Source organism: Corticium candelabrum, chromosome 4, assembly GCF_963422355.1.
Source record: "Corticium candelabrum chromosome 4, ooCorCand1.1, whole genome shotgun sequence".
Lineage (NCBI taxonomy): Eukaryota > Metazoa > Porifera > Homoscleromorpha > Homosclerophorida > Plakinidae > Corticium > Corticium candelabrum.
The window spans coordinates 2,774,131-2,793,782 of NC_085088.1; the positions used below are offsets into that span (position 1 = coordinate 2,774,131).

The 19,652-nt window shown below is 40.6% G+C and overlaps 5 protein-coding genes and 1 long non-coding RNA gene across 6 annotated transcripts; 4 read left to right on the top strand and 2 right to left on the bottom strand.

The window, feature by feature from the left end:
* The first annotated feature begins 1,256 nt into the window (after positions 1 to 1,256).
* On the top strand, positions 1,257 to 2,076 carry LOC134178718 (uncharacterized). Its single transcript, XR_009969686.1, has 3 exons — positions 1,257 to 1,315; positions 1,509 to 1,553; positions 1,830 to 2,076. It is a non-coding gene; the product is annotated as an uncharacterized LOC134178718 (long non-coding RNA).
* Positions 1,571 to 3,733, bottom strand: LOC134178717 (uncharacterized). Its single transcript, XM_062645602.1, has 7 exons — positions 3,436 to 3,733; positions 3,277 to 3,358; positions 3,169 to 3,208; positions 2,785 to 2,927; positions 2,518 to 2,717; positions 2,070 to 2,195; positions 1,571 to 2,009 (listed from the first exon to the last, which is right to left on the bottom strand). The coding sequence occupies exons 1-7, from the start codon at positions 3,504 to 3,506 to the stop codon at positions 1,808 to 1,810; spliced, it is 864 nt and encodes a 287-aa protein (XP_062501586.1). The 5' UTR covers positions 3,507 to 3,733; the 3' UTR covers positions 1,571 to 1,807.
* Positions 3,734 to 5,600: 1,867 nt separating this feature from the next.
* On the top strand, positions 5,601 to 7,357 carry LOC134178007 (uncharacterized). The gene is made up of 2 exons (XM_062644788.1): positions 5,601 to 5,721; positions 6,825 to 7,357. The coding sequence occupies exons 1-2, from the start codon at positions 5,601 to 5,603 to the stop codon at positions 7,280 to 7,282; spliced, it is 579 nt and encodes a 192-aa protein (XP_062500772.1). The 3' UTR covers positions 7,283 to 7,357.
* Positions 7,350 to 8,199, top strand: LOC134178008 (uncharacterized). Its single transcript, XM_062644789.1, has 2 exons — positions 7,350 to 7,825; positions 7,909 to 8,199. Exons 1-2 carry the CDS (start codon positions 7,538 to 7,540, stop codon positions 8,197 to 8,199), a joined length of 579 nt encoding a protein of 192 aa, XP_062500773.1. The 5' UTR covers positions 7,350 to 7,537.
* A 6,921-nt stretch (positions 8,200 to 15,120) lies between these two features.
* On the bottom strand, positions 15,121 to 17,885 carry LOC134178713 (origin recognition complex subunit 6-like). The gene is made up of 6 exons (XM_062645599.1): positions 17,662 to 17,885; positions 16,465 to 16,628; positions 16,303 to 16,404; positions 15,999 to 16,108; positions 15,790 to 15,861; positions 15,121 to 15,629 (listed from the first exon to the last, which is right to left on the bottom strand). The coding sequence occupies exons 1-6, from the start codon at positions 17,854 to 17,856 to the stop codon at positions 15,469 to 15,471; spliced, it is 804 nt and encodes a 267-aa protein (XP_062501583.1). The 5' UTR covers positions 17,857 to 17,885; the 3' UTR covers positions 15,121 to 15,468.
* A 103-nt stretch (positions 17,886 to 17,988) lies between these two features.
* LOC134178009 (2,4-dienoyl-CoA reductase [(3E)-enoyl-CoA-producing], mitochondrial-like) lies at positions 17,989 to 19,290 on the top strand. Its single transcript, XM_062644790.1, has 4 exons — positions 17,989 to 18,122; positions 18,340 to 18,397; positions 18,635 to 18,866; positions 19,078 to 19,290. The coding sequence occupies exons 1-4, from the start codon at positions 17,989 to 17,991 to the stop codon at positions 19,101 to 19,103; spliced, it is 450 nt and encodes a 149-aa protein (XP_062500774.1). The 3' UTR covers positions 19,104 to 19,290.
* Positions 19,291 to 19,652: the final 362 nt, after the last annotated feature.

Consider the following 19,652-nt stretch of genomic DNA (forward strand, 5'->3'; position numbering starts at 1 on the left):
GTGTGGTGTGTGTGTGTGTGTGTGTGTGTGTGTGTGTGTGTGGTGTGTGTGTGTGTGTGTGTGTGTGTGTGTGTGTGTGTGTATGCGTGTGGTGTGTGTGTGTGTGTGTGTGTGTGTGTGTGTGTGTGTGCCGTGTACATGTGTACATGTGTGTGTCTGGAGCAAATTAATTAACAGAAATGGGTGAGTGAGTGAGTGACTAATTGTTATTATTATTAATGCTTGGGAACTTGCCAGGATTTGAGTAGGTTGAACCCATTACAACTTGCTGGCTCTGCAAGCCCAAGACACCCTAGTTAAAACTGCATGGACTTGTTTATCACTAAACTGATCTAGAATATCTGTGTCTTACTTGTACATGTGCAATTGCGCAGTTACTGATAATCATCTAGGGGCATACACACTTGTGGGTGTGAGCTGTGACAAAATATAATTAATACAGTCATTACTTGTTGTGATATATACAATTACTTAACAGTTTGCATCACATTTACATGCTCTTTAGCTTACCTACACAAAGCAATGACATAAGTAAGCAGAAAAATACTGAACACTGAACAGTCCTGTTGGCTAGTTGACATGTTGCTACTGTAGAGTTGCAGAAGTAGAATGATATCTGCAGTTGAACTTTACTGCAAGTTGTTATATATCTACTCTACTTCCCTAGTTTACAGTAACTTAATTACTAATTAATTGAAATATAAAACACTGTTCCTGAGTTAGTAATATAATAAAGTGCGGTGTTTATGGACACACGTAACGAATTTTGGCAAATTTTCATAATGTTTGGAGATCTAAACGTTTCATAAAACTAGGAACCTAGGGAAGGTTGAGACATCTATCCATGTTAGGTGTGTATGTTAATTTGGGAGTAGACCATGCAGTTGCATGGCGTATGATAATCAGTCAGTACGTACATCGGCAGGCACTAAGTTTGCGCAGAGAGATGATTTAACTATGGTGTATCTTGGAAAAGAAAGCCCAGAATCAGATCGCAAAAACACCCGGATAATTATGAATGGTCGTGCAATGAATTCATTAGTTAGTGAAGAACCACTAAAAGTTATAAACCCTCGGCTGCTCTAGCGTACGGCTGAAGAGAGTGAGAAGTGAGAAGGAGGCTGGACACATTGAGTGGCATGTGGGACTGTCGATGGTGTTTGCGCTCTCTACGTTCTTTCCTCCGAGACGACAGAGGTAGTCGACAACACTGAAAACGAGATAATTATATTAACATATCCGGGATACTGAGACTAGAACGGTCAATATCACGTGATAAAGATTACATTAGCCAGTATCCTAATATTTAAAAAAGGTTAGAAATGTCTTCTTATCTGCCTCTTGATTTGGTGCGTGACCACTAGGATATGTGAGAGCTGTTGCTCTGAGATTTTGATTGCTCTGTATGATCTCATCAGGTGTGGTACAGATTGCTCTGTTGTTGATGTGCTAACTTATTGGCTAGGGAGGTCGATCATGATAATAGCTGTGTTTATTATAATATATAGATTGGAGATCCGTTGTTACAAGTCAAGCAAAGGAAACAAATTAAGGTGACGTTATACTATAATTCCATTAAATTGTAGTTTATTGACCTACTGCACAATTAACTAACAAACACCTGACAACAGGTGCAGCACAATTAACTAGCAGACATTTGACAACAGCTCAACTAATTGAAACCTGACAACAGCACGACTAAGACAGTGGACAACAGCAATTGAAGCCTCACTAAAATGTACTGCTAGTACACATTAGTAGCTAAGCTAGCCGTGTAGCAACATGGAACAGTCATAATATATTGCAGTCATCGAATCCACTTTCTGTAGATTGCAGATCCGCGTCTTGTTGCTGTTGAAGGGAACTTGTATGTAGGATCAAACGCAGGGCAAAAGGATGGTGAAGTAGCAGATGGACAATGATCTCCAGTAAATGGACGATCTTTTAAAGACGACCTCACATCTTCCCAACAGACGTGTTTACATCCAGGATAGCTGCTGATTCCAGTTCTGCAAATTGTTAATAAATCATGAGTTACAACGTTAATTGAAGTTTAGGATGCACCTTACCGTATTCTATTATGGACAGGATAATTGTTTCTGTGTCCCCAGTGAAAGAAATCTCTGACTTCAATGTATCTTGTAGGTCCAGCAAGAGCTCCACTGACATACTGCACTGCTACTGGAACAGATGACCTAAATTGAATGTACTTTTATTGTATGTCTGATTACAGAAGCAGCATGCAGTTGCTACTTAACCTAAATAGAATGTGGTTATACAGAGGGAGTGAGCAGTTACCACTTGTTTGTTGGTCAAATCCTTATTTTTTACATCATTGCTACCATTTTTACCTATTTTTATATCAAAGAAGTTATGAGAAAGACTTTAAACCAACAATCTTTTCATTCCAAGGCTTGACTAAAGTTTGTTCATCTATTAGTCTCTGCATGTCTGTTAAATTAAGTGTCTGCACACCTGCCTGCCCTTAATTTTTTTATACTTCTATTTATTGCTTACGTTTTGTGAATGGCAGTCCAATATTCAGCTCCATTGAGTTTGGCATGTAGGAAGGTAGTAAGTTTGTCATCAGTATAGCGGATCTCTGTAGCACAGCGGAAGAGTCTATTCAGGTTGCATTGCTTTCCTTCTTTGTTCAAACTATCAAGGATGGAGCAATGAGCATCAGTAAGTGTATGATATCTACTCTTATCTCCAATCTAAAACAATGTGATCATGAGACACAGCTTGTCATGTACAAATTAGCTTGTTGTATATGCACAGCACCTGATTCAGCACTAGAGTCCATCCTCCTCCTAATGTTGTCATATCACAATACACAGGAAATGTTCCCTGACCCAGTGGATTGACATAGTACACTTTGCTGCCACGGTCGAATCCTAGTTGCTTGATTTGTCGGCATGATTCTCCTATTTACAAGCATTTAAATATTAAATATAAAAAGTTAAGGTTGACATAGAGACTGAGAGTGGTTTGAACGTCATTTGAAATTTGAAACCCTTGTTTGTCTGCATGCAAGCTTTACCATAAAAATATATAAGAAACGAAAACGTCTAATGCGTGGTGTCTGCTGCCTAATATTATTGAGATTGCATGAATGTACTCTTCACCAACTATCTGATAGTACATATATGCTTGGGCATGGCTTACCGGGATTTGAGTGGTTTGAACCCAGTAGGGCCCTTTGTCTCTGCAAAGAATTAAGTCAAAATGCACCATCTAAAGATGTTTTCTGACAATACATTGTGTGTAGTCTACCGGTGGACTGACAGGGGTTGCACCGCTGCACAGTGTTTGGTAGTCATCGAGAGGCATGCAGACTTGCAACTGTGGCTTTGAACTGCGCAACAAAGAAAGGATACCAAAAGTTGTACAAAAGGCAGGTCAGCACAAACTGTAGCATGTCTACTGTCTTACCTGCACAAAACAGCCACGTAGGTCAGCAGAACGACACTGAAAAGAATACGCTCCTGTTGGATGACTGACATGATGCTCCGTTAGTGGAAGAGGCTGCAGAGAGACTGATGCGTTTGCCTTGCACTGCGCCTTATTATAGGTTGATGTCTACTTCCGTTTTGAAGCGGATGCATGCATAAACGTCCGTCACGGAAGTAGCGTTAGTTGTGTAGTCTAATATGCAGAGTTCAATGCTAGAAACGTTTCCTGCCCTCTGATATAGCCAACATAAAGTAGAGCAAATCTTCTTTGATTTATTGCTCTGATACGCAGTATGAATAAACTGGAATGTTTTGACAAGCGGTAACCCCAGCTAACCCCAGCTAACCCCAGCTAACCCTAATTTTGGAAGTGCTAGGCTAGACCCCTGCTCTAACCCGCATTCCTGTGGTAAACTGACGTTCTGATGTATTCTAATTGGTTGTGCTAAGCAGTAGCAAACCCAGTTCTAAAACCCTAGTAGTGTGAACACAGGCCAATGTGTAGTGCATTTTGCTGGTTAGATCAAACACAACCAGGAAAATGTTTGAATATTTGGGACATGTCAAGTGTTCAGGTATGTTTATTAGCAATTTGTCACTAGATTTGGTGCATCCTGTCCTTTTGGGCATGCAGGCTAGGCTTGTGGCAGACTCTGGATGTTCACCTACCCTATAGACTCAGACTCGGTACCCAACAAAGAGCTGGTGCTGAGTGCACAGGAGGAGAGGACTGGGTATGAGTCTACTAATACCCCATTGCCTGAAAGGAAAGAATAATATCTAGTTCGAATTACAGTACCGGCAATAAGTAAGCTGACAGCGATACGATACGATACGATACGATACGATAGGATAGGATAGGATATGATACCATAGGATAGGATAGGATAGGATAGGATACGATATGATACCATAGGATACGATAGGATAGGATAGGATACGATAGGATAGGATATGATACCATAGGATACGATAGGATAGGATAGGATATGATACCATAGGATAGGATAGGATACGATAGGATATGATAGGATAGGATACGATATGATACCATAGGATACGATAGGATAGGATATGATACCATAGGATACGATAGGATAGGATAGGATATGATACCATAGGATAGGATAGGATACGATAGGATATGATACCATAGGATACGATAGGATAGGATATGATACCATAGGATAGGATACGATACGATAGGATATGATACCATAGGATACGATAGGATAGGATATGATACCATAGGATAGGATACGATACGATAGGATATGATACCATAGGATACGATAGGATACGATACCATAGGATACGATAGGATATCATACCATACGATAAAAGATGCCGTAGGATAGGATAAGATAAAAGATGATACCATACAATTAAGATAAGATACCATCCATACGATATATGATACGCAATATGATATACAATACCATTAAGATAAGATACCAATCAGTACGATATATTATGGCGTGCTACCAATGCCAAAACAATTGCTGCAGCACTAATACTCAGCACTAATATAATGAGAAAAAACATTGTGTATAATGCATTACGCATAATGCATTGTGTATAATGCTTTTTGTGTAATGCTTTTTATATAAAATGCCTAGTGAATAATGCTGCACGAATACGCAGCACTAATACGCAGCACTAGTACGCAGCACTAGTACGCAGCACTAGTACGCAGCACTAGTACGCAGCACTAGTACGCAGCACTAGTACGCAGCACTAGTACGCAGCACTAGTACGCAGCACTAACATAATGGTCCGAAACGCGAGGCATTATCACAGCACTAATACGCAGCACTAACATAATGCATTATGATATTGGACCGAACTGCGAGGCATTAGCATTGTGCAAACTTCACACAAGTTCAGTTGCGTATCTTTTAGTTTAGCATTATGAGATTGAGCAAGCACTAGCCTAGGCCCATCTAGATTTCTATGACCCGAAACTGCGCGGGAACGAGCTGCATGGATAGGGCAAGGGTTCTGTCAACTCGGAGTTTGTCTGCCGTCTTTCAGCGACATCTAGTTGGCCTACAAAGGTCGCTAGAGTCTTGCGGTCTAGACCAGCTAGACGATCTGGAAGGCCGTACAGAAGCTTTACTTCGAAACCTTTTACGGGCAGAAAGGATGCTGGGCCAGCTCGAGAGCGAAGAGTTACTGCGTATTTGCCGAACGCTGCTCACATCTATTCAAGAACGAAGAGCGACGTCATCTACAGACAGAGGCAGCGGGTTTACAGCAGACAGAGGTAAGATTAACATCTAGGTGCGAAGTCTGGTGTCTGGTCTACTCTAGCGTAGGTCTAATCGTCACAACACGACACTGTCAAGATATATGTGCGCTTGCTTGTGCCTTAGTCTCGCCGGAAGGATGTAGGCGGAGATGGTCTGGCTACGCGAGACTATATGCCCCCGTAGGCGTAGGCTACATTGTAATCAGCTCTGATCTTGACTAGATAGACGGCTCTGATCTGATCCTGAAAGCTGGTATTTTCAAACGTCTACATCATCAGGAAACTAATGAAAGCAGAAAGGGCTGGGCTCTAATAAATTAATTAATAAAACTTGACTATTGGTCGCACCCTGAAACTTATAAGAAATGCACAGTGCTAGTGTGTTTGCTGATGGGCCAGCAAAGATACTGTCATGTTATTGTGATCCCACCTGCCTAGGAATTGGAAGTGCAAGAATATCAAGTTTAATTAATTAACCATGTGTCTAGACATCAATCCCATTTGACACTCAACGTACTATGACAGTTGCTATATACCCGTATATTTAGATGTACTACAGTATATTGTATATTATATTATTATTGTATATTATATTATTTTAGTCCCCAAGATCTAGAGAACTGAAGCCAAAGTCATATCACTGGACAGTCGAAGATGGACCTATAGACAGCATTTGTGTGTTTGGTTTATATACACTGATCAGTATAAAGCTTAAGACAACTGGAGAGTATTAAGATAATTTTAGTAGTACGATGATCACAAACAGCAAATGTACATTGGTCCCACATACTAGCACGCTCTAATAGTATCACGTGACGGGTGGGGTCTACACAATACACTGCCTTTACGATGCCTTCTCATCAGTCATTGAGAGAAACTTGCAGACTATCTTTGGATGGAAACTCATTACTCGAAAACTGCGTCTCCATGTCGCAATCTCCTACAACCTCCATTACAACCTCCATTTCCTTCCAGCACGACAGCATCCAATTATGTATATAATTAGATAACTATGTCTCTGAAGGTCATCTTCTTGTTTGATATTTCTATCATTTAGATTACTAATTATTGGGTTGGTATTTTTGTTCCATGATTTACTTAGAAAAATCTATATTTAGAGGTGCAAGGAACCGGTCGACCAAAGATCAAGGTGTCAAAAGAACAGCTCGAATTTCTGTTGTCATACAGATTTACAGCAAATGATATAGGGCTTACAATCGGGTGTTCAGTACGTACCGTTCACCGTCGTTTGTCGGAGCACGGTTTGTCAGTTGGGCAATTCTACACAAACATCTCAGATGAGGACTTGGAAGAAGTAGTCTCACAAATCAACCAAAGATATCCCAGGCATGGCTACCGAATGGTGGAAGGACATTTGCTCCGACTAGGTATCCAAGTAGCACGTCAAAGAGTACGTGACAGCTTGTGTAGAGTTGATCCAGAGGGAATTGCGCTCAGGTGGTCGAACGCAATCCAACGGCGCACATACAACGTCTACGGCCCAAATGCCCTGTGGCATATCGACGGTCAGCACGGTCTAATCCGATGGGGTTTAGTTATACATGGAGGTGAGTGAACAATACAGTATATAAACATCTAGAGAACTCGATGTGATGATTACAACTCCTGGCGTAACCTACATAATTGTGTTCATGCATCATGGGTTTTAGGTATCGATGGCTACAGTAGAATACCTGTCTACCTCAAGTGCAGTTCAAATAATCGAGCCACTACTGTCCTGTCGTACTTCCAAGAAGCTGTAGCAGAGTACGGTCTCCCGTCTAGAGTAAGAGCGGACCGCGGTGTTGAGAACGTTGACGTCGCAGAATATATGCTGACCTACAGAGGTACCGAAAGAGGCAGCTTTATAACAGGTCGATCTGTCCACAATCAAAGAATCGAGAGATTGTGGAGAGATGTCACGGTCGCAGTTACTGCCACATATAAAAGCATATTTCGCTCTCTAGAGCGCCGACAGCTATTGGACTGTAACAATGCGACAGACTTATTCTGTATCCACTACATATTCGTCAGTCGAATTCAAAGTAGCCTTGACGGATTTCGCCGAGCGTGGTGCAGGCATCGTTTGGCTACCGACAGAGGAAGATCTCCTCTTCGAGTAAGACCTAGATAGCGGCCTCGCAGCACTGCATGTATTTCCTATTTCATATAGTCGTTAATTCACGTACCTTGTGGCTATAGTTATGGATAACTGGAATGCTCAGAATGCAAGGTTCTATGCGTACGGCTGCCGATCCGTTACCTGTTGACCCTGACGAGTACGGAGTGGATTGGAATGGCCCAGCAACCGGCGACATTGATGATGAAGACACCGCAAGCGGAGTTCACTTACCAGATGGCGTAGAAATTCCTCTCAGCGAAGCAGATTACGAAGAACTGAAACGAACAGTAAATCCTCTAGCCGACAGCAATGATTTTGGCGTAGACTTGTTCATCACGGCAGCGGAGTTTGTTGCGTCTCATCTGTCATAGAATACTAATTCATCAATTCATCATCATCCTCGTAGAGCAGGTACATGTACCGCTAGTGATTGTTTAATACAATACAACGGCAACACGCCTACAACTTTGGTAACTACTAGCAATAGCCCAGATATTTCAACTCTCACGCATTTGACCCCTTCTCGTGCGTACCCATCACTTCGAGTTCGTCTCACGCGTATCTATATACTGAGATTTTCTATGGGCGTTCACTGTTTACAGTTTACAGGAAGTCTGCCTGCTAATTTTCAGGTTGGCAGAGTTTTTGTGCAGTCTATATAGACTGGTAATCCAAGAGTAAAGCACGTGACTTTGACCAAACTAATTTTAGTCTAACTGCATGTGCACTGCACGGCTATATATATATATATATATATATATATATATATATATATATATATATATATATATATATATATATATATATATAAACTTAGAGGCATAGCTTGAGTCAATCAGGGTTCTATATAAGTGAACAAACCTCGTAGCGTAACTATTTTAATTAATTAATACTAGCAAGGCTGTGTACACGTAACTGTTCGTTTCTTTGTCTCACGTATCTAAGTTTCAATAGTTGACATGTCTGCAGTAATTCTGCTCCGTGATCTACCGAGCAGTACTAGCTAACCAACGCTCCCAGTCATGTAATTGATATCTGTAAGGCGGAAGTCTTGCGGTAAAACGGCGCGAAACCTAGACGAGGCCTAGTCTACACTGAATTATGAGTCAGCAACAAGACCGACCGAGCGACGACCGTGATGATAGTATTCGTGCTGTTATGAGCGCACTGCAAAACCTACAGCAGCAAGTGCAAGGGCTTCTGGGCAACAGAAGTGAGTTGTTCGTGTGTACAAATTTATGTACAAATTCTACAACGGTATTTGAATGAGCAGCGTCTGGTGATACAGAGGGCAGAAGAAGAACAAGTGTGTCGATCCATGTCCCTCCTTCTATAACACGTGTTCGTACGAGTGAGAGCGACTCCGCTAACCAGCTGCGGTCACAGCCTACCGGCATCAGAGAAGAGATATCAGCTCTTTTCCGTCGCACAAGGCCACGACAAGACACCCAAGAGGAACCATCTCGAAGGCAGACGGCTTCTTCCCGACGAACATCGTCGGCGCCGTACACGTACCCTCGCTCGAGAATTCCCACAATTCAACGGACATTCTGTATCTTGTCAAGTTCTTCCGCATGTACCGCCCCAAACCACGCCCAGATGCAAGCTCTCTCTGGAAGCGGCTTGGGACTGCGGCGAATTCAACTACGATTGAACGGCACGGCAGAAGACGTACACGAGCAACTAACAACAAACTTTCCTGAACTCTTGAGCTGCGGTGGCTATGAGCTACTACGGGCATCTCCTGGAAGCAGGCTCTTGACAAGGTTCACAGAATCCGCAGTGCCCGTAACCGCTCAGTATTTGAACAACACTACAAGAGCTAGCACTAATATATACGTACGGCCAATTCAACGTGACCTCTCAAGAAGGTCAGTAAGTGAGAGACAAGTGGAAGAGGTAACACAATTTTCTATTTCAACAAAGAATCACTTAAAAACTGATTAATTAAGTCTGTATCGTAACTTCTTCCACTGTTAGGCTTTGGAAGAAGCCCATCCAACTGTGAGATGCTGTCGATGTGGTGAGCAAGTTCCCTTGGCTTATATGAGACAGCATACCATGGCATGCAGGAGTAGTCAAACAAGACAACAGAGCAATTTTCAAATGAGGTATTTAATAAAGACTAACCTGCTTACACACTCAATTGAGCATATTCTACCACCATTTTCAACAAAATATTTTTGACAAAAACTATATATATATCCATCTATACAACTCTGATTAGCAATCACATCCATCTAAATGTATGTTAGTTTGATAGCTATAGACAATGGTGGCCCTATAGAGCTTTTGAACTCATATAGTTACCACTAACTACTGTATATAGCTAAATTTTTGAAATATTTGTATTGGACAGGATAGACAAACGGACAAACAGACAGACAGACAGACAGACAGACAGACAGGCAAACGGATGGACAAACAAGCAGACTATTTGGCATAGTGTATGGCATAGTTGCATGGCGTGTAGAGAGCACTGTATTGTTGTATTGTTATTATGGTTTTTGCAAAAAGATTTGTTGTATCTACAGATCTTCTCCAGAAACATCTGCGGTAGAAACAGAATCATATTCAGCACATCAAAACCAAGATGCACTCCAAGTTGTATCTACTCAGCTTATGGAGTCTGCTATATCTAGATCTGCCAACATAGGAACCTCCTCTCAATCACTTACTCTTCCAATTACAATTTCCCAGCATGACAGTTCAACAAGCATCATTCCATCAAGCAACTTTCTACCAACAACAACTTCCTCACAGATCAACAGCTCAGTGACACTGTCAGCTACTTCTGGTCACAATCCAATGCAACAGCTCACAGTTGACTCGGATGATGACATGGAGTCATGTTATGATGCTGCCGAGCTCCTACGTCATCACTGCACACAAACTTTGCTAGGGCCCCCTCTATGCCTTGAAGTATCCCAAGAAAACCTAATCTCCCAGGCTGTGGCATTTTACAAAAAAGCCTCTAATATACAACTGTCCAGACCACTTCAAATTCGTTTTGACGGTGAAGATGAAGTTGATGCTGGAGGATTGAAAAGGGAGTTCTTTCAAGAGCTCTTCAAGCTTGTGTTTGCTCCTGAAAGAGGTCTATTTGAAGGACGCCCAAGAAAGTTATGGCCAGTGCACAATATCACAGCTTTCAGAACCAGATTATTCAAAATAGTTGGTACAGCACTGGCACATTGCATTGCACAGTGTGAAATAGGCATGCCTTTTCTGGCTGAGCCACTTGTCACATACTTGTTGAGTGACAACGAAGATGACTGCATCTCCCAGATTACAATAGAAGACATGCCAGAATCAGACATAAAGTGCATCGCACTTGAGGTATGAAGTGTTGTTTTTCTACAAGTGTATATGCTTGATGTGTAGACATGTTCAACACACTCATACACACTCATTCTCTTTGGTTAAAATTATTAACTTCAGCTGCTTCACACATACATGTATGTATGAACAACTATCAGGGCAGTATGCTCTGTATATATATATATATATATATATATATATATATATATATATATCCCTCAATCACTCACTCACTCACTTTTATCACTCACTCACTCACTCACTCACTCACTCACTCACTCACTCACTTTTATTTGAACCAAATAAGTAAACACATAATTAACTAATCACTTTTGTTACACTGCTGTAAACCTGGTTAAGCTCAACAACTTTTTGGGCTTGGTGAAGTTTTGCCTGTAGTTTCTTTGGAGCATCGGAAGTTTTGATGTACATGATAACTCACACACTTTTATTCAACTCAGAAAAAGGTAATCACAACTCCTCACTCACTCTTTCATCTCTCTCATCTCTCCCTCCATCCCTCCCTCCCTCCCTCCCTCCCTCCCTCTCCCTCTCCCTCTCCCTCTCTCTCTCTCTCTCTCTCTCTCTCTCTCACACACACACACACACACACACAAAATTAATAATGTATGTACATATCATATTAATTAATTAACCTAAAGGGATTTAGACACAACTTTAGATTGTCTGTTTCTTTTACTGATGTTCTTATAGATGCAAAGAGCCAACACAATAGCTGTATTTCAGCAACTGTCAATGAGACTAGATGTCATTGATGCAGTCTCTGCAAGTGGATGGATGCATAATATATCGTTTGAGCAACGTGAGGCAATTTTGCAAAGCCTTGTAGTGAATGAGCTGGTGTTCAAGTGCAAAACAGCAATTGAGCACCTCAGAGAAGGCCTTGCCTCAATGAACATTCTACATCTCTTGCAGTCCAAAAGACAATGTATGATGTATCTTCTTGTGTTCCAAGAAACACACTTGACATTGGAGAAGTGAGCTTTTAGTCTACATACTTTCAGGTATTTGTCTGACATAAACCTTACCTTCTTAGAATGCAAGAAATACTGAATATTAATAGGCCAGCGACAGAAGCACAGGCAAGAGCTGAGATATTTTTCCAAGAATTCTTAAGTAACAACAAAGAAATTGTTGTCCAAAACCGTAAGTGCAATACTACACTATCAAGCTTGATAGACTAATTTCCAACATGGCAACCTTTGCATTTGTTAAATTTCTCACTATGTAGAGCCAATTTCTGCCTTGTCTGCTATCCTGCAGTATGCAGCTGCAGTCGAAACTGTTCAGCAGCTACCACCATCTACTTTAATTTCAGTGCAGTATTTAGAAGATGGTGATAGAACAGCAACCATGCCAATGGCTTCGACGTGCATACCAGCTCTTTACCTCCCAGTAGTACATGAGGATTATGATTCGTTCCAGACTTCTTTTACCATGGCTTTGGAGTTTGGCCTCGGTGGTTTTGGTGTAATCTAACTGACATAACTAATTGCACTCAGCTGTGGCACTTGACTTAGTAGTATGCAGGAAATTGAAAAGGAGTTAAATTAAGAGGTTTTGCTGTAGTTGTTGATAGTTGCTTTAGAGTAAATTACATGGCACATCTGTTTGCTTTTTCATTAGTTTAATTTAAGTTGATTTAAACATTCATGCTTCTTGAGCACACTCACAGCAGTATCTTTCAGAAGTGTCATCAGGGGTTGCATTTATAAGTTAAAAGAGGCCAAAAGGCCAGCAGCACTTTGCTTATTAATTAATGCCATTTGCAAATATTTTCTATTCACATTTTTCATCTTTCCTCCTATTGTAGAAAATCCATTTTGTCTATGTGCGGTCTACCAATTTCCATTCCATGTGTGAGAAATAATATGCATATATTTAAAGTTAAGAGAGGACATGTCAACAGTCAAGCCAATTAAACCACTTTGAAATTAGCACCCATGGTAAATCAGTTATAATGAAATTAGCACCCATGGTAGGTCAGCTATAATGAAATTTGCACCCATGGTAGGTCAGGTATAACTGTGACTGAACTGCATTACTGTAAATAATGTTACAAGTAAATACACACTACGAAAGTCTGTTGATCTGATATCTTTATTAAAAGCTACATCCTAATATACTATAACAAGCTTTGGCTTGGCAGGCAGTCACTTCATTGATTATTACTAATTAAGTACAGTTTAGAATACCTTGAAGCTAATAAAAACTGATAACAAAAACTGCGCAACTTGCCTTGAAAAAAATTCTCCTGTCAATCCGTAGATTTGCGTTGAATATGCCATCCAAGCCAGCATTAAATTAGGAAACTTAGTTCGTGCAGTTGTAGAGACGGAGCAGCCAGTCGATTGTGCTTGGAACGTGCACTGCAGAGAGCAGAATGCAGTCAATTCCCTCTGCTGGTGACTAGTGCATGACGTGCACGTACACGTCAACTAGGTCGGGTGGTCTAGCCTTCACGCAACTGCTCATTCCTAGTTTTCGTCAGAGAACATGAAGAGGGACTCGTCTACTAGAGCGGTATGTAGTCTAGCAGCTCGCTTGACCGGCTACCTGGTGATGCGCGCAATAGCTACAAGTCTAGATACATGTACAAAGAGCTTGCGACGTGTCCAGTAAAGGTAGACAACATCAGTCTTGCATACGTACCCGAGGAAACAGGTTGAGATCCTCATCTTCAAACAGTGTACTGTACATGCGGTTCAGCACCGAATCAGCAAAAAGCCTTCTTGCGCGCCCGGAGACCTCGCAGTTCGGTCCAATAGCATTATGTTAGTGCTGCGTATTAGTGCTGCATATTAGTGCTGCGTATTAGTGCTGTGATAATGCCTCGCGTTTCGGACCATTATGTTAGTGCTGCGTATTAGTGCTGCGTATTAGTGTTGCGTATTAGTGCTGCGTACTAGTGCTGCGTATTAGTGCGTATTAGTGTTGCGTATTAAGCTGGATTTACAATATGCAAACGCTTGAGCGTCGCGTCGCGTCGCGTCACGTCGCGTACTACAAATTCAAATTGTAAATGGTCTACGCGACGCGACGTTCGACGGACGCGACGCGACGCGTCCAAATAGAACCAAGTTCTATTTGAGCGTCGAATCGGAAGCTGTACACGTCGCGTCGGAAGTAGCACCTTGATTTCGACCAATCACAGCCAACTATAAATGCATGTGTGGCTTCCGTGGGCAATGATTATTGATTTGGGCGCTGTACTCGACGTTGAGCGGTCTATAGATTGTGTAGGGAGCTGTCCTTGCTTGTGGACGATCAACTGCAAGACGTACAAAGACCTGGGTGCATGGGAGAACGCCTCGAAATTGATTTTGAGCAAGCTGGGGGTTCCGGCAGAGTTCTGCTAGTAGAAAATCGAAGCGCGAGTGGTCAGTTCAATAATTCAGGCAGCGACGTCTACGGCGCGCTGAAATCGTATGGTACCACGCGTGTGACGCGATATGTGCCACTCCCACGCAAGACAACGTGACTGGACGCACGCGACGCGACGCTCAAGCGTTCCCATATTGTAAATCCAGCTTTAGTGCTGCGTATTCGTGCAGCATTATTCACTAGGCATTTTATATAAAAAGCATTATACAAAAGGCATTATACACAATGCATTATGCATAATGCATTATACACAATGTTTTTTCTCATTATATTAGTGCTGAGTATTAGTGCTGCAGCAATTGTTTTGGCATTGGTAGCACGCCATAATATATGATACGCAATACGATATATGATACGCTATGATACATACGCTATGATACCATACTCAATAGGATAGGATACGCAAACGATAAAAATGTTAGGTTACTTATTGCCGGTACTGTACCTGTCATAGTTAGCAAAGTCAGTGAATGATTTGGCCATTTAATGTTGTACATCGCAATTTCATGTTTCTAATTTTGTTATATGTATGTATGTCATTTTCTGCTTTTGCTTTTTGATTGTTAATTTTGGAAACGGCTAGTGTTTTAAAATATTTACATCAAAAAATAGTTTCTTACCTAACAACACAACAGTGAGCAACAAAAATACATGCAGTAATAGTCTGGTGTAACACACAACTCCATATCTCCCTGTCTTTCCCTCACCCCATGAGTCGATCGTCAGTGGAGAGCAGCTCGCACTGTATGCTCCAAGTAGACAGAGTTGACAACAGCAAAGTGTCACAACAACAGTACATACCTCAAATTGACTCCACTCAGTCACAATTAAAATTATAAGTTTCTGTTCAATGCATACTGATTTATATCAGCATATATGTAATGCATACCCAGGAGAGTCAATTACAGTCACTATCAGCTATAGTCTGGTCTGCATTGTGTGTCTGGTTTTATGTGACCTTTCCCTTCGACAATAGCCTGTTCAGCTGCTGCTAAAATTCTGGCCTTCCATATTTCATAATCTTCCAGCAAGAGCTCCTCTGATTCAATGCACTGCTTCTTGGAAGCGTGCACGTCTAGGAAACAAATGTGTGTGTGTGTGTGTGTGTGTGTGTGTGTGTGTGTGTGTGTGTGTGTATATATATATATATATATATATATATATATATATATACTGGTGCAACGTATGCCAAGACTTGGAATACCAAACAACAATCGAATCAGTCAGTAACTTACCATTCTCTTCATCACCACTGACTTCTAAACAGTCAAACAGTTGACTGGACTGTTTCTGCTGCTTTTTGTTATCTGTATCAAGTACAAACAAACGAATGCATGTACAGTAGTACTTTCATCATTTACGTTATGTATTTGAAATCCTAGGTATTAACCATATTTATGTAATATACAGTTTGTAATAATAGTATATAGTATATTGTGTGTACCAATTTGCTTCACACATTCTTCCATCTCAGATATGATCTTTGTCAGTGCTGCTTTCTTCCTACCAACATGAGACACGAGCCTCTTCTTGTCAACCCAGACCTTCTGTTTCCTGTACAAATCATCACATCGCTCAGACAAGACATCAATATTTACTTAATAGAATTGACCGATTAGACTGCACAATACAGATACATCGATACACAGACAGTGTCAGGCCTTTGCTGGCACATGCAATAGAGGCAAAGCATTTTCTTTCACAAAGTACACTTATAGTGCAACTGATTGCAGTCTGTCACTTCTTACTTGGCTGCGACTTGTAGAGCAGCTATAGCAAATATCGGTTGAGAAAGGTCCAAATCATTTTGCCTACTGACTGACAGGTTTGCTCGAATGTTCTTTTCATATCTACAGACACCAAACATGTTTGAACCTATTTATACAAAGAACAAGTGTGGAATACTATACTGTGTCATGAGAGATTGGGCTAGTTCACGAACCTCAGAACAACCACATTGAACTGCCAGTTCGTGTATTCCCAATCTGGCTCTCAATCCCAACATTTTCTCAATCGTCTGATATGCAGACTCGTATGTTTTCTTTTTCTGTCCGGATATTCTTATTGCCTCAGTCTAATAACATCAACAAAATATATAGTAATCATCAAGAGAAGCAATCACTGTTGGATGCAAGTAACTGTACACACACACACACACACACACACACACACACACACACACACACACACACACACACACACACACACACACCAGTTTTATCAAAGAAGTCAGTTGTTTGATAGAAAGTTTGTTTTTGCCTTCTACATGTCTTTGTATCTGTCTGTCTGTTCATTTGTCATTCTGTTAATCCTCATTTTGTTGAAACACTCAAAGCAATTCTAGTGTACGAGCTATACATAGTAAACAGTAGTCTAAAACTTCATCGACATATTGTAAAGCCAACACAAGCAAGTTACTTGCTTATTTCAGTGTGACATGTTTCTTTACTGCAACTGCCACAAAGACGGAGATTAAATAAGAATACATTATTATTGCAGATTCAATAAGTCTCAATTAATCTTTCTCAGAAATGCTCAACTGACAGATGGTGTTGTGTTTAGATCAGGACTCAGAGCCATTCACACACAACAGTTAATAAAGAGACATCGACAACAGAGGCCATTGATACTATCATTATAAATCTTTGCATGTCACATGATGTGTATACAATCCAAATGTATACAATCCAATTTCACAAATGCATACAATCTACATGCAACCATTGAAAAATGCAGGCAAGCCATGAACATCAAAAACAAATTGCTCTAAGTGTAACAACTTTTTCTTCACAATAAGCCACTTATCTGTTTGATTTATTCTAGTATTTTATTCCAATATGTTATAACAATTGGAATTGTTATAACATATTGGAATAAAATACTAATAGACAAATAGACAAACTGATATACAAATATCAGTTTGTCTATTTGTATTTTCAGACAAACTGAAAAATACAAATAGACAAACTGATATACTGTCGACAGGACTGTGTTCCTGATCAGTCTATCAGTTTGTCATTTTTGAGTGCAATATTTTAGTTAATTAATATCTGTAGCACTCATGTCAAATGCGGTGCATCTCTAGAAGCCACCGTTTACTGACTCACTCTAGAAAGAGGCTCGTTATTCTCTTCAGCAGCCAATTCCAAACACACAACCGCTCGACAATTGTTGGACAACATCACAGCACTTTGGCAACATTTTAATTCCACGAGACGAAGCAATTCAACGGTTCTGTTAAACACTGAACACGACCTGATGCCGAGACGACGCGCTATCGGTCTCAACAAATCCTTCTCCATCACAGCAAAACTTTTACATGTTCCTGCCAATCCTCTCAGCTTACCCGGATGTGCGCGAAGTGGTCAAGGTTCAAGTTTACAAATTTTGGGCAAAGATTTGTTCATTCACGGTTACAGCCGCGAGTCGACATTATGCTACCCCCTCCCCCCGGTACGTTTAATAATCGCGTGGCTTTGATTACTGGCGGCGGCACGCGTACGGGTCTTGGCAAAGCAATGGCTACAACCGTCTCTCACTTGGGCGCAACTGTAGCACTTCTCAGCAGGTTTGTATTACTATGGCCATTGTACTTCGCCAGATCGTGTCTTCTAGTTAACCCGAGGGGCGCATGCGCTAGGGTTACAGTAGTGTGTCAGTAGCCGGACAGACGGCCAATTGCAATGCAGCGCGTGCGCTTATTGTTATCGCTGTTGCAGCAGCTGCTTTCGCTGTATTTTACTTTTTATACTTCTGGAATGACAATTGTATGATTTTCATTTTAGGAAATTAGATGTCTTGCAAAAGACAGCTGAAGAAATTTCAAGTGAAACAGGAAACAAGGTTTCTATTGTCTATTGTCTTCTGAATAATATTTAACTAAAATGGAAGAGGCTTGATGACTGAGTTTGCAAACTTTTTTAAATCAGCAAATTTTGATTTTTTATAATGGTAATAACAGATTATAGCACTCACTCAGTCAGTGATAGCATTGCAGGCATAATGAGCTACTATGGTAATTATTAATTTCAGTAATGTAAACAGGACTGTAATATATATCATTTTATTGTCTATTTGTAGGTGCTGGCCCTTCAGGCTGATGTTGGTAATCCTGATGCGGTTAAGTCTGCAATTGATACTTGTGTTTCTGATGTCGGCTTGCCAAGCATTGTTATCAATAACGCTGCTGGAAATTTTATCTCGCCTACACAACTCTCTGCAAATGCTTTCAAAACTATTGTTGACATTGTACTGCTTGGTACAGCAAATGTCGTACTGGATGTTGGGAAACGACTCATTAACAGTAGACAAGGTGAAATTTCATGTTTTAAGTTCAAGTAGCAAAATTACAGTTGGTAATTAGTTTGTTTGAGCAATATTGCTCTACTATTAATTTAAATGTGAAATACACGTGAAATATATTGAAAATAGCAAACTTCATTGTACAGTTTAAAAACAAGTTGTAGTTGCGAATAAGGCAAAAATTTATTTTTGCTTGCTTTCATTGTTTTTATTTTTCTCAGCGAGAAGAGAGTTTGCATGGAACTAAAGGAGACGCTAATGTCAAAGACTTAGTCAAACTCTGAAATTTTGGTCAACTCTGAATAACGGATAGTTAAGACATACAAACAGAAATAGATATGTCTAGTGTCAGCAATTTTGTTTTGAAAAGAATGATAAGTACTTAGTTGATTATTTGAAATCATATGATTATTATCAATTGAAATCAAGTAGAATTGCACACAAACTGCTTTTTACATTTATCCTTAGCGATAACTGCAGATCGACACTCAAGATTGACATTATTTTTGTTATCTCGTAATGTTCTTACATTCCATGTTGCAATTGTCAACTTCAACCGTTCATTTTTTCTTTTCTTTGACCGCAAAATTGAATGCCCGCTGACCACGATAAGCTAGCAAGGTTTGTACGTAGTAAGCTATCGTTAGGGATCCTTTTCTCTCCCCTTCTCCTACTGGAGAGAGAAGTGCTATCCCTGAATAGGGCTGCTCTGACACTCAGGTAGGACACGAACTGTACTGTTACTCCAATTCAACAACAGAACGGTCATCACACCTGAGCCACCAACGTGCAGGGT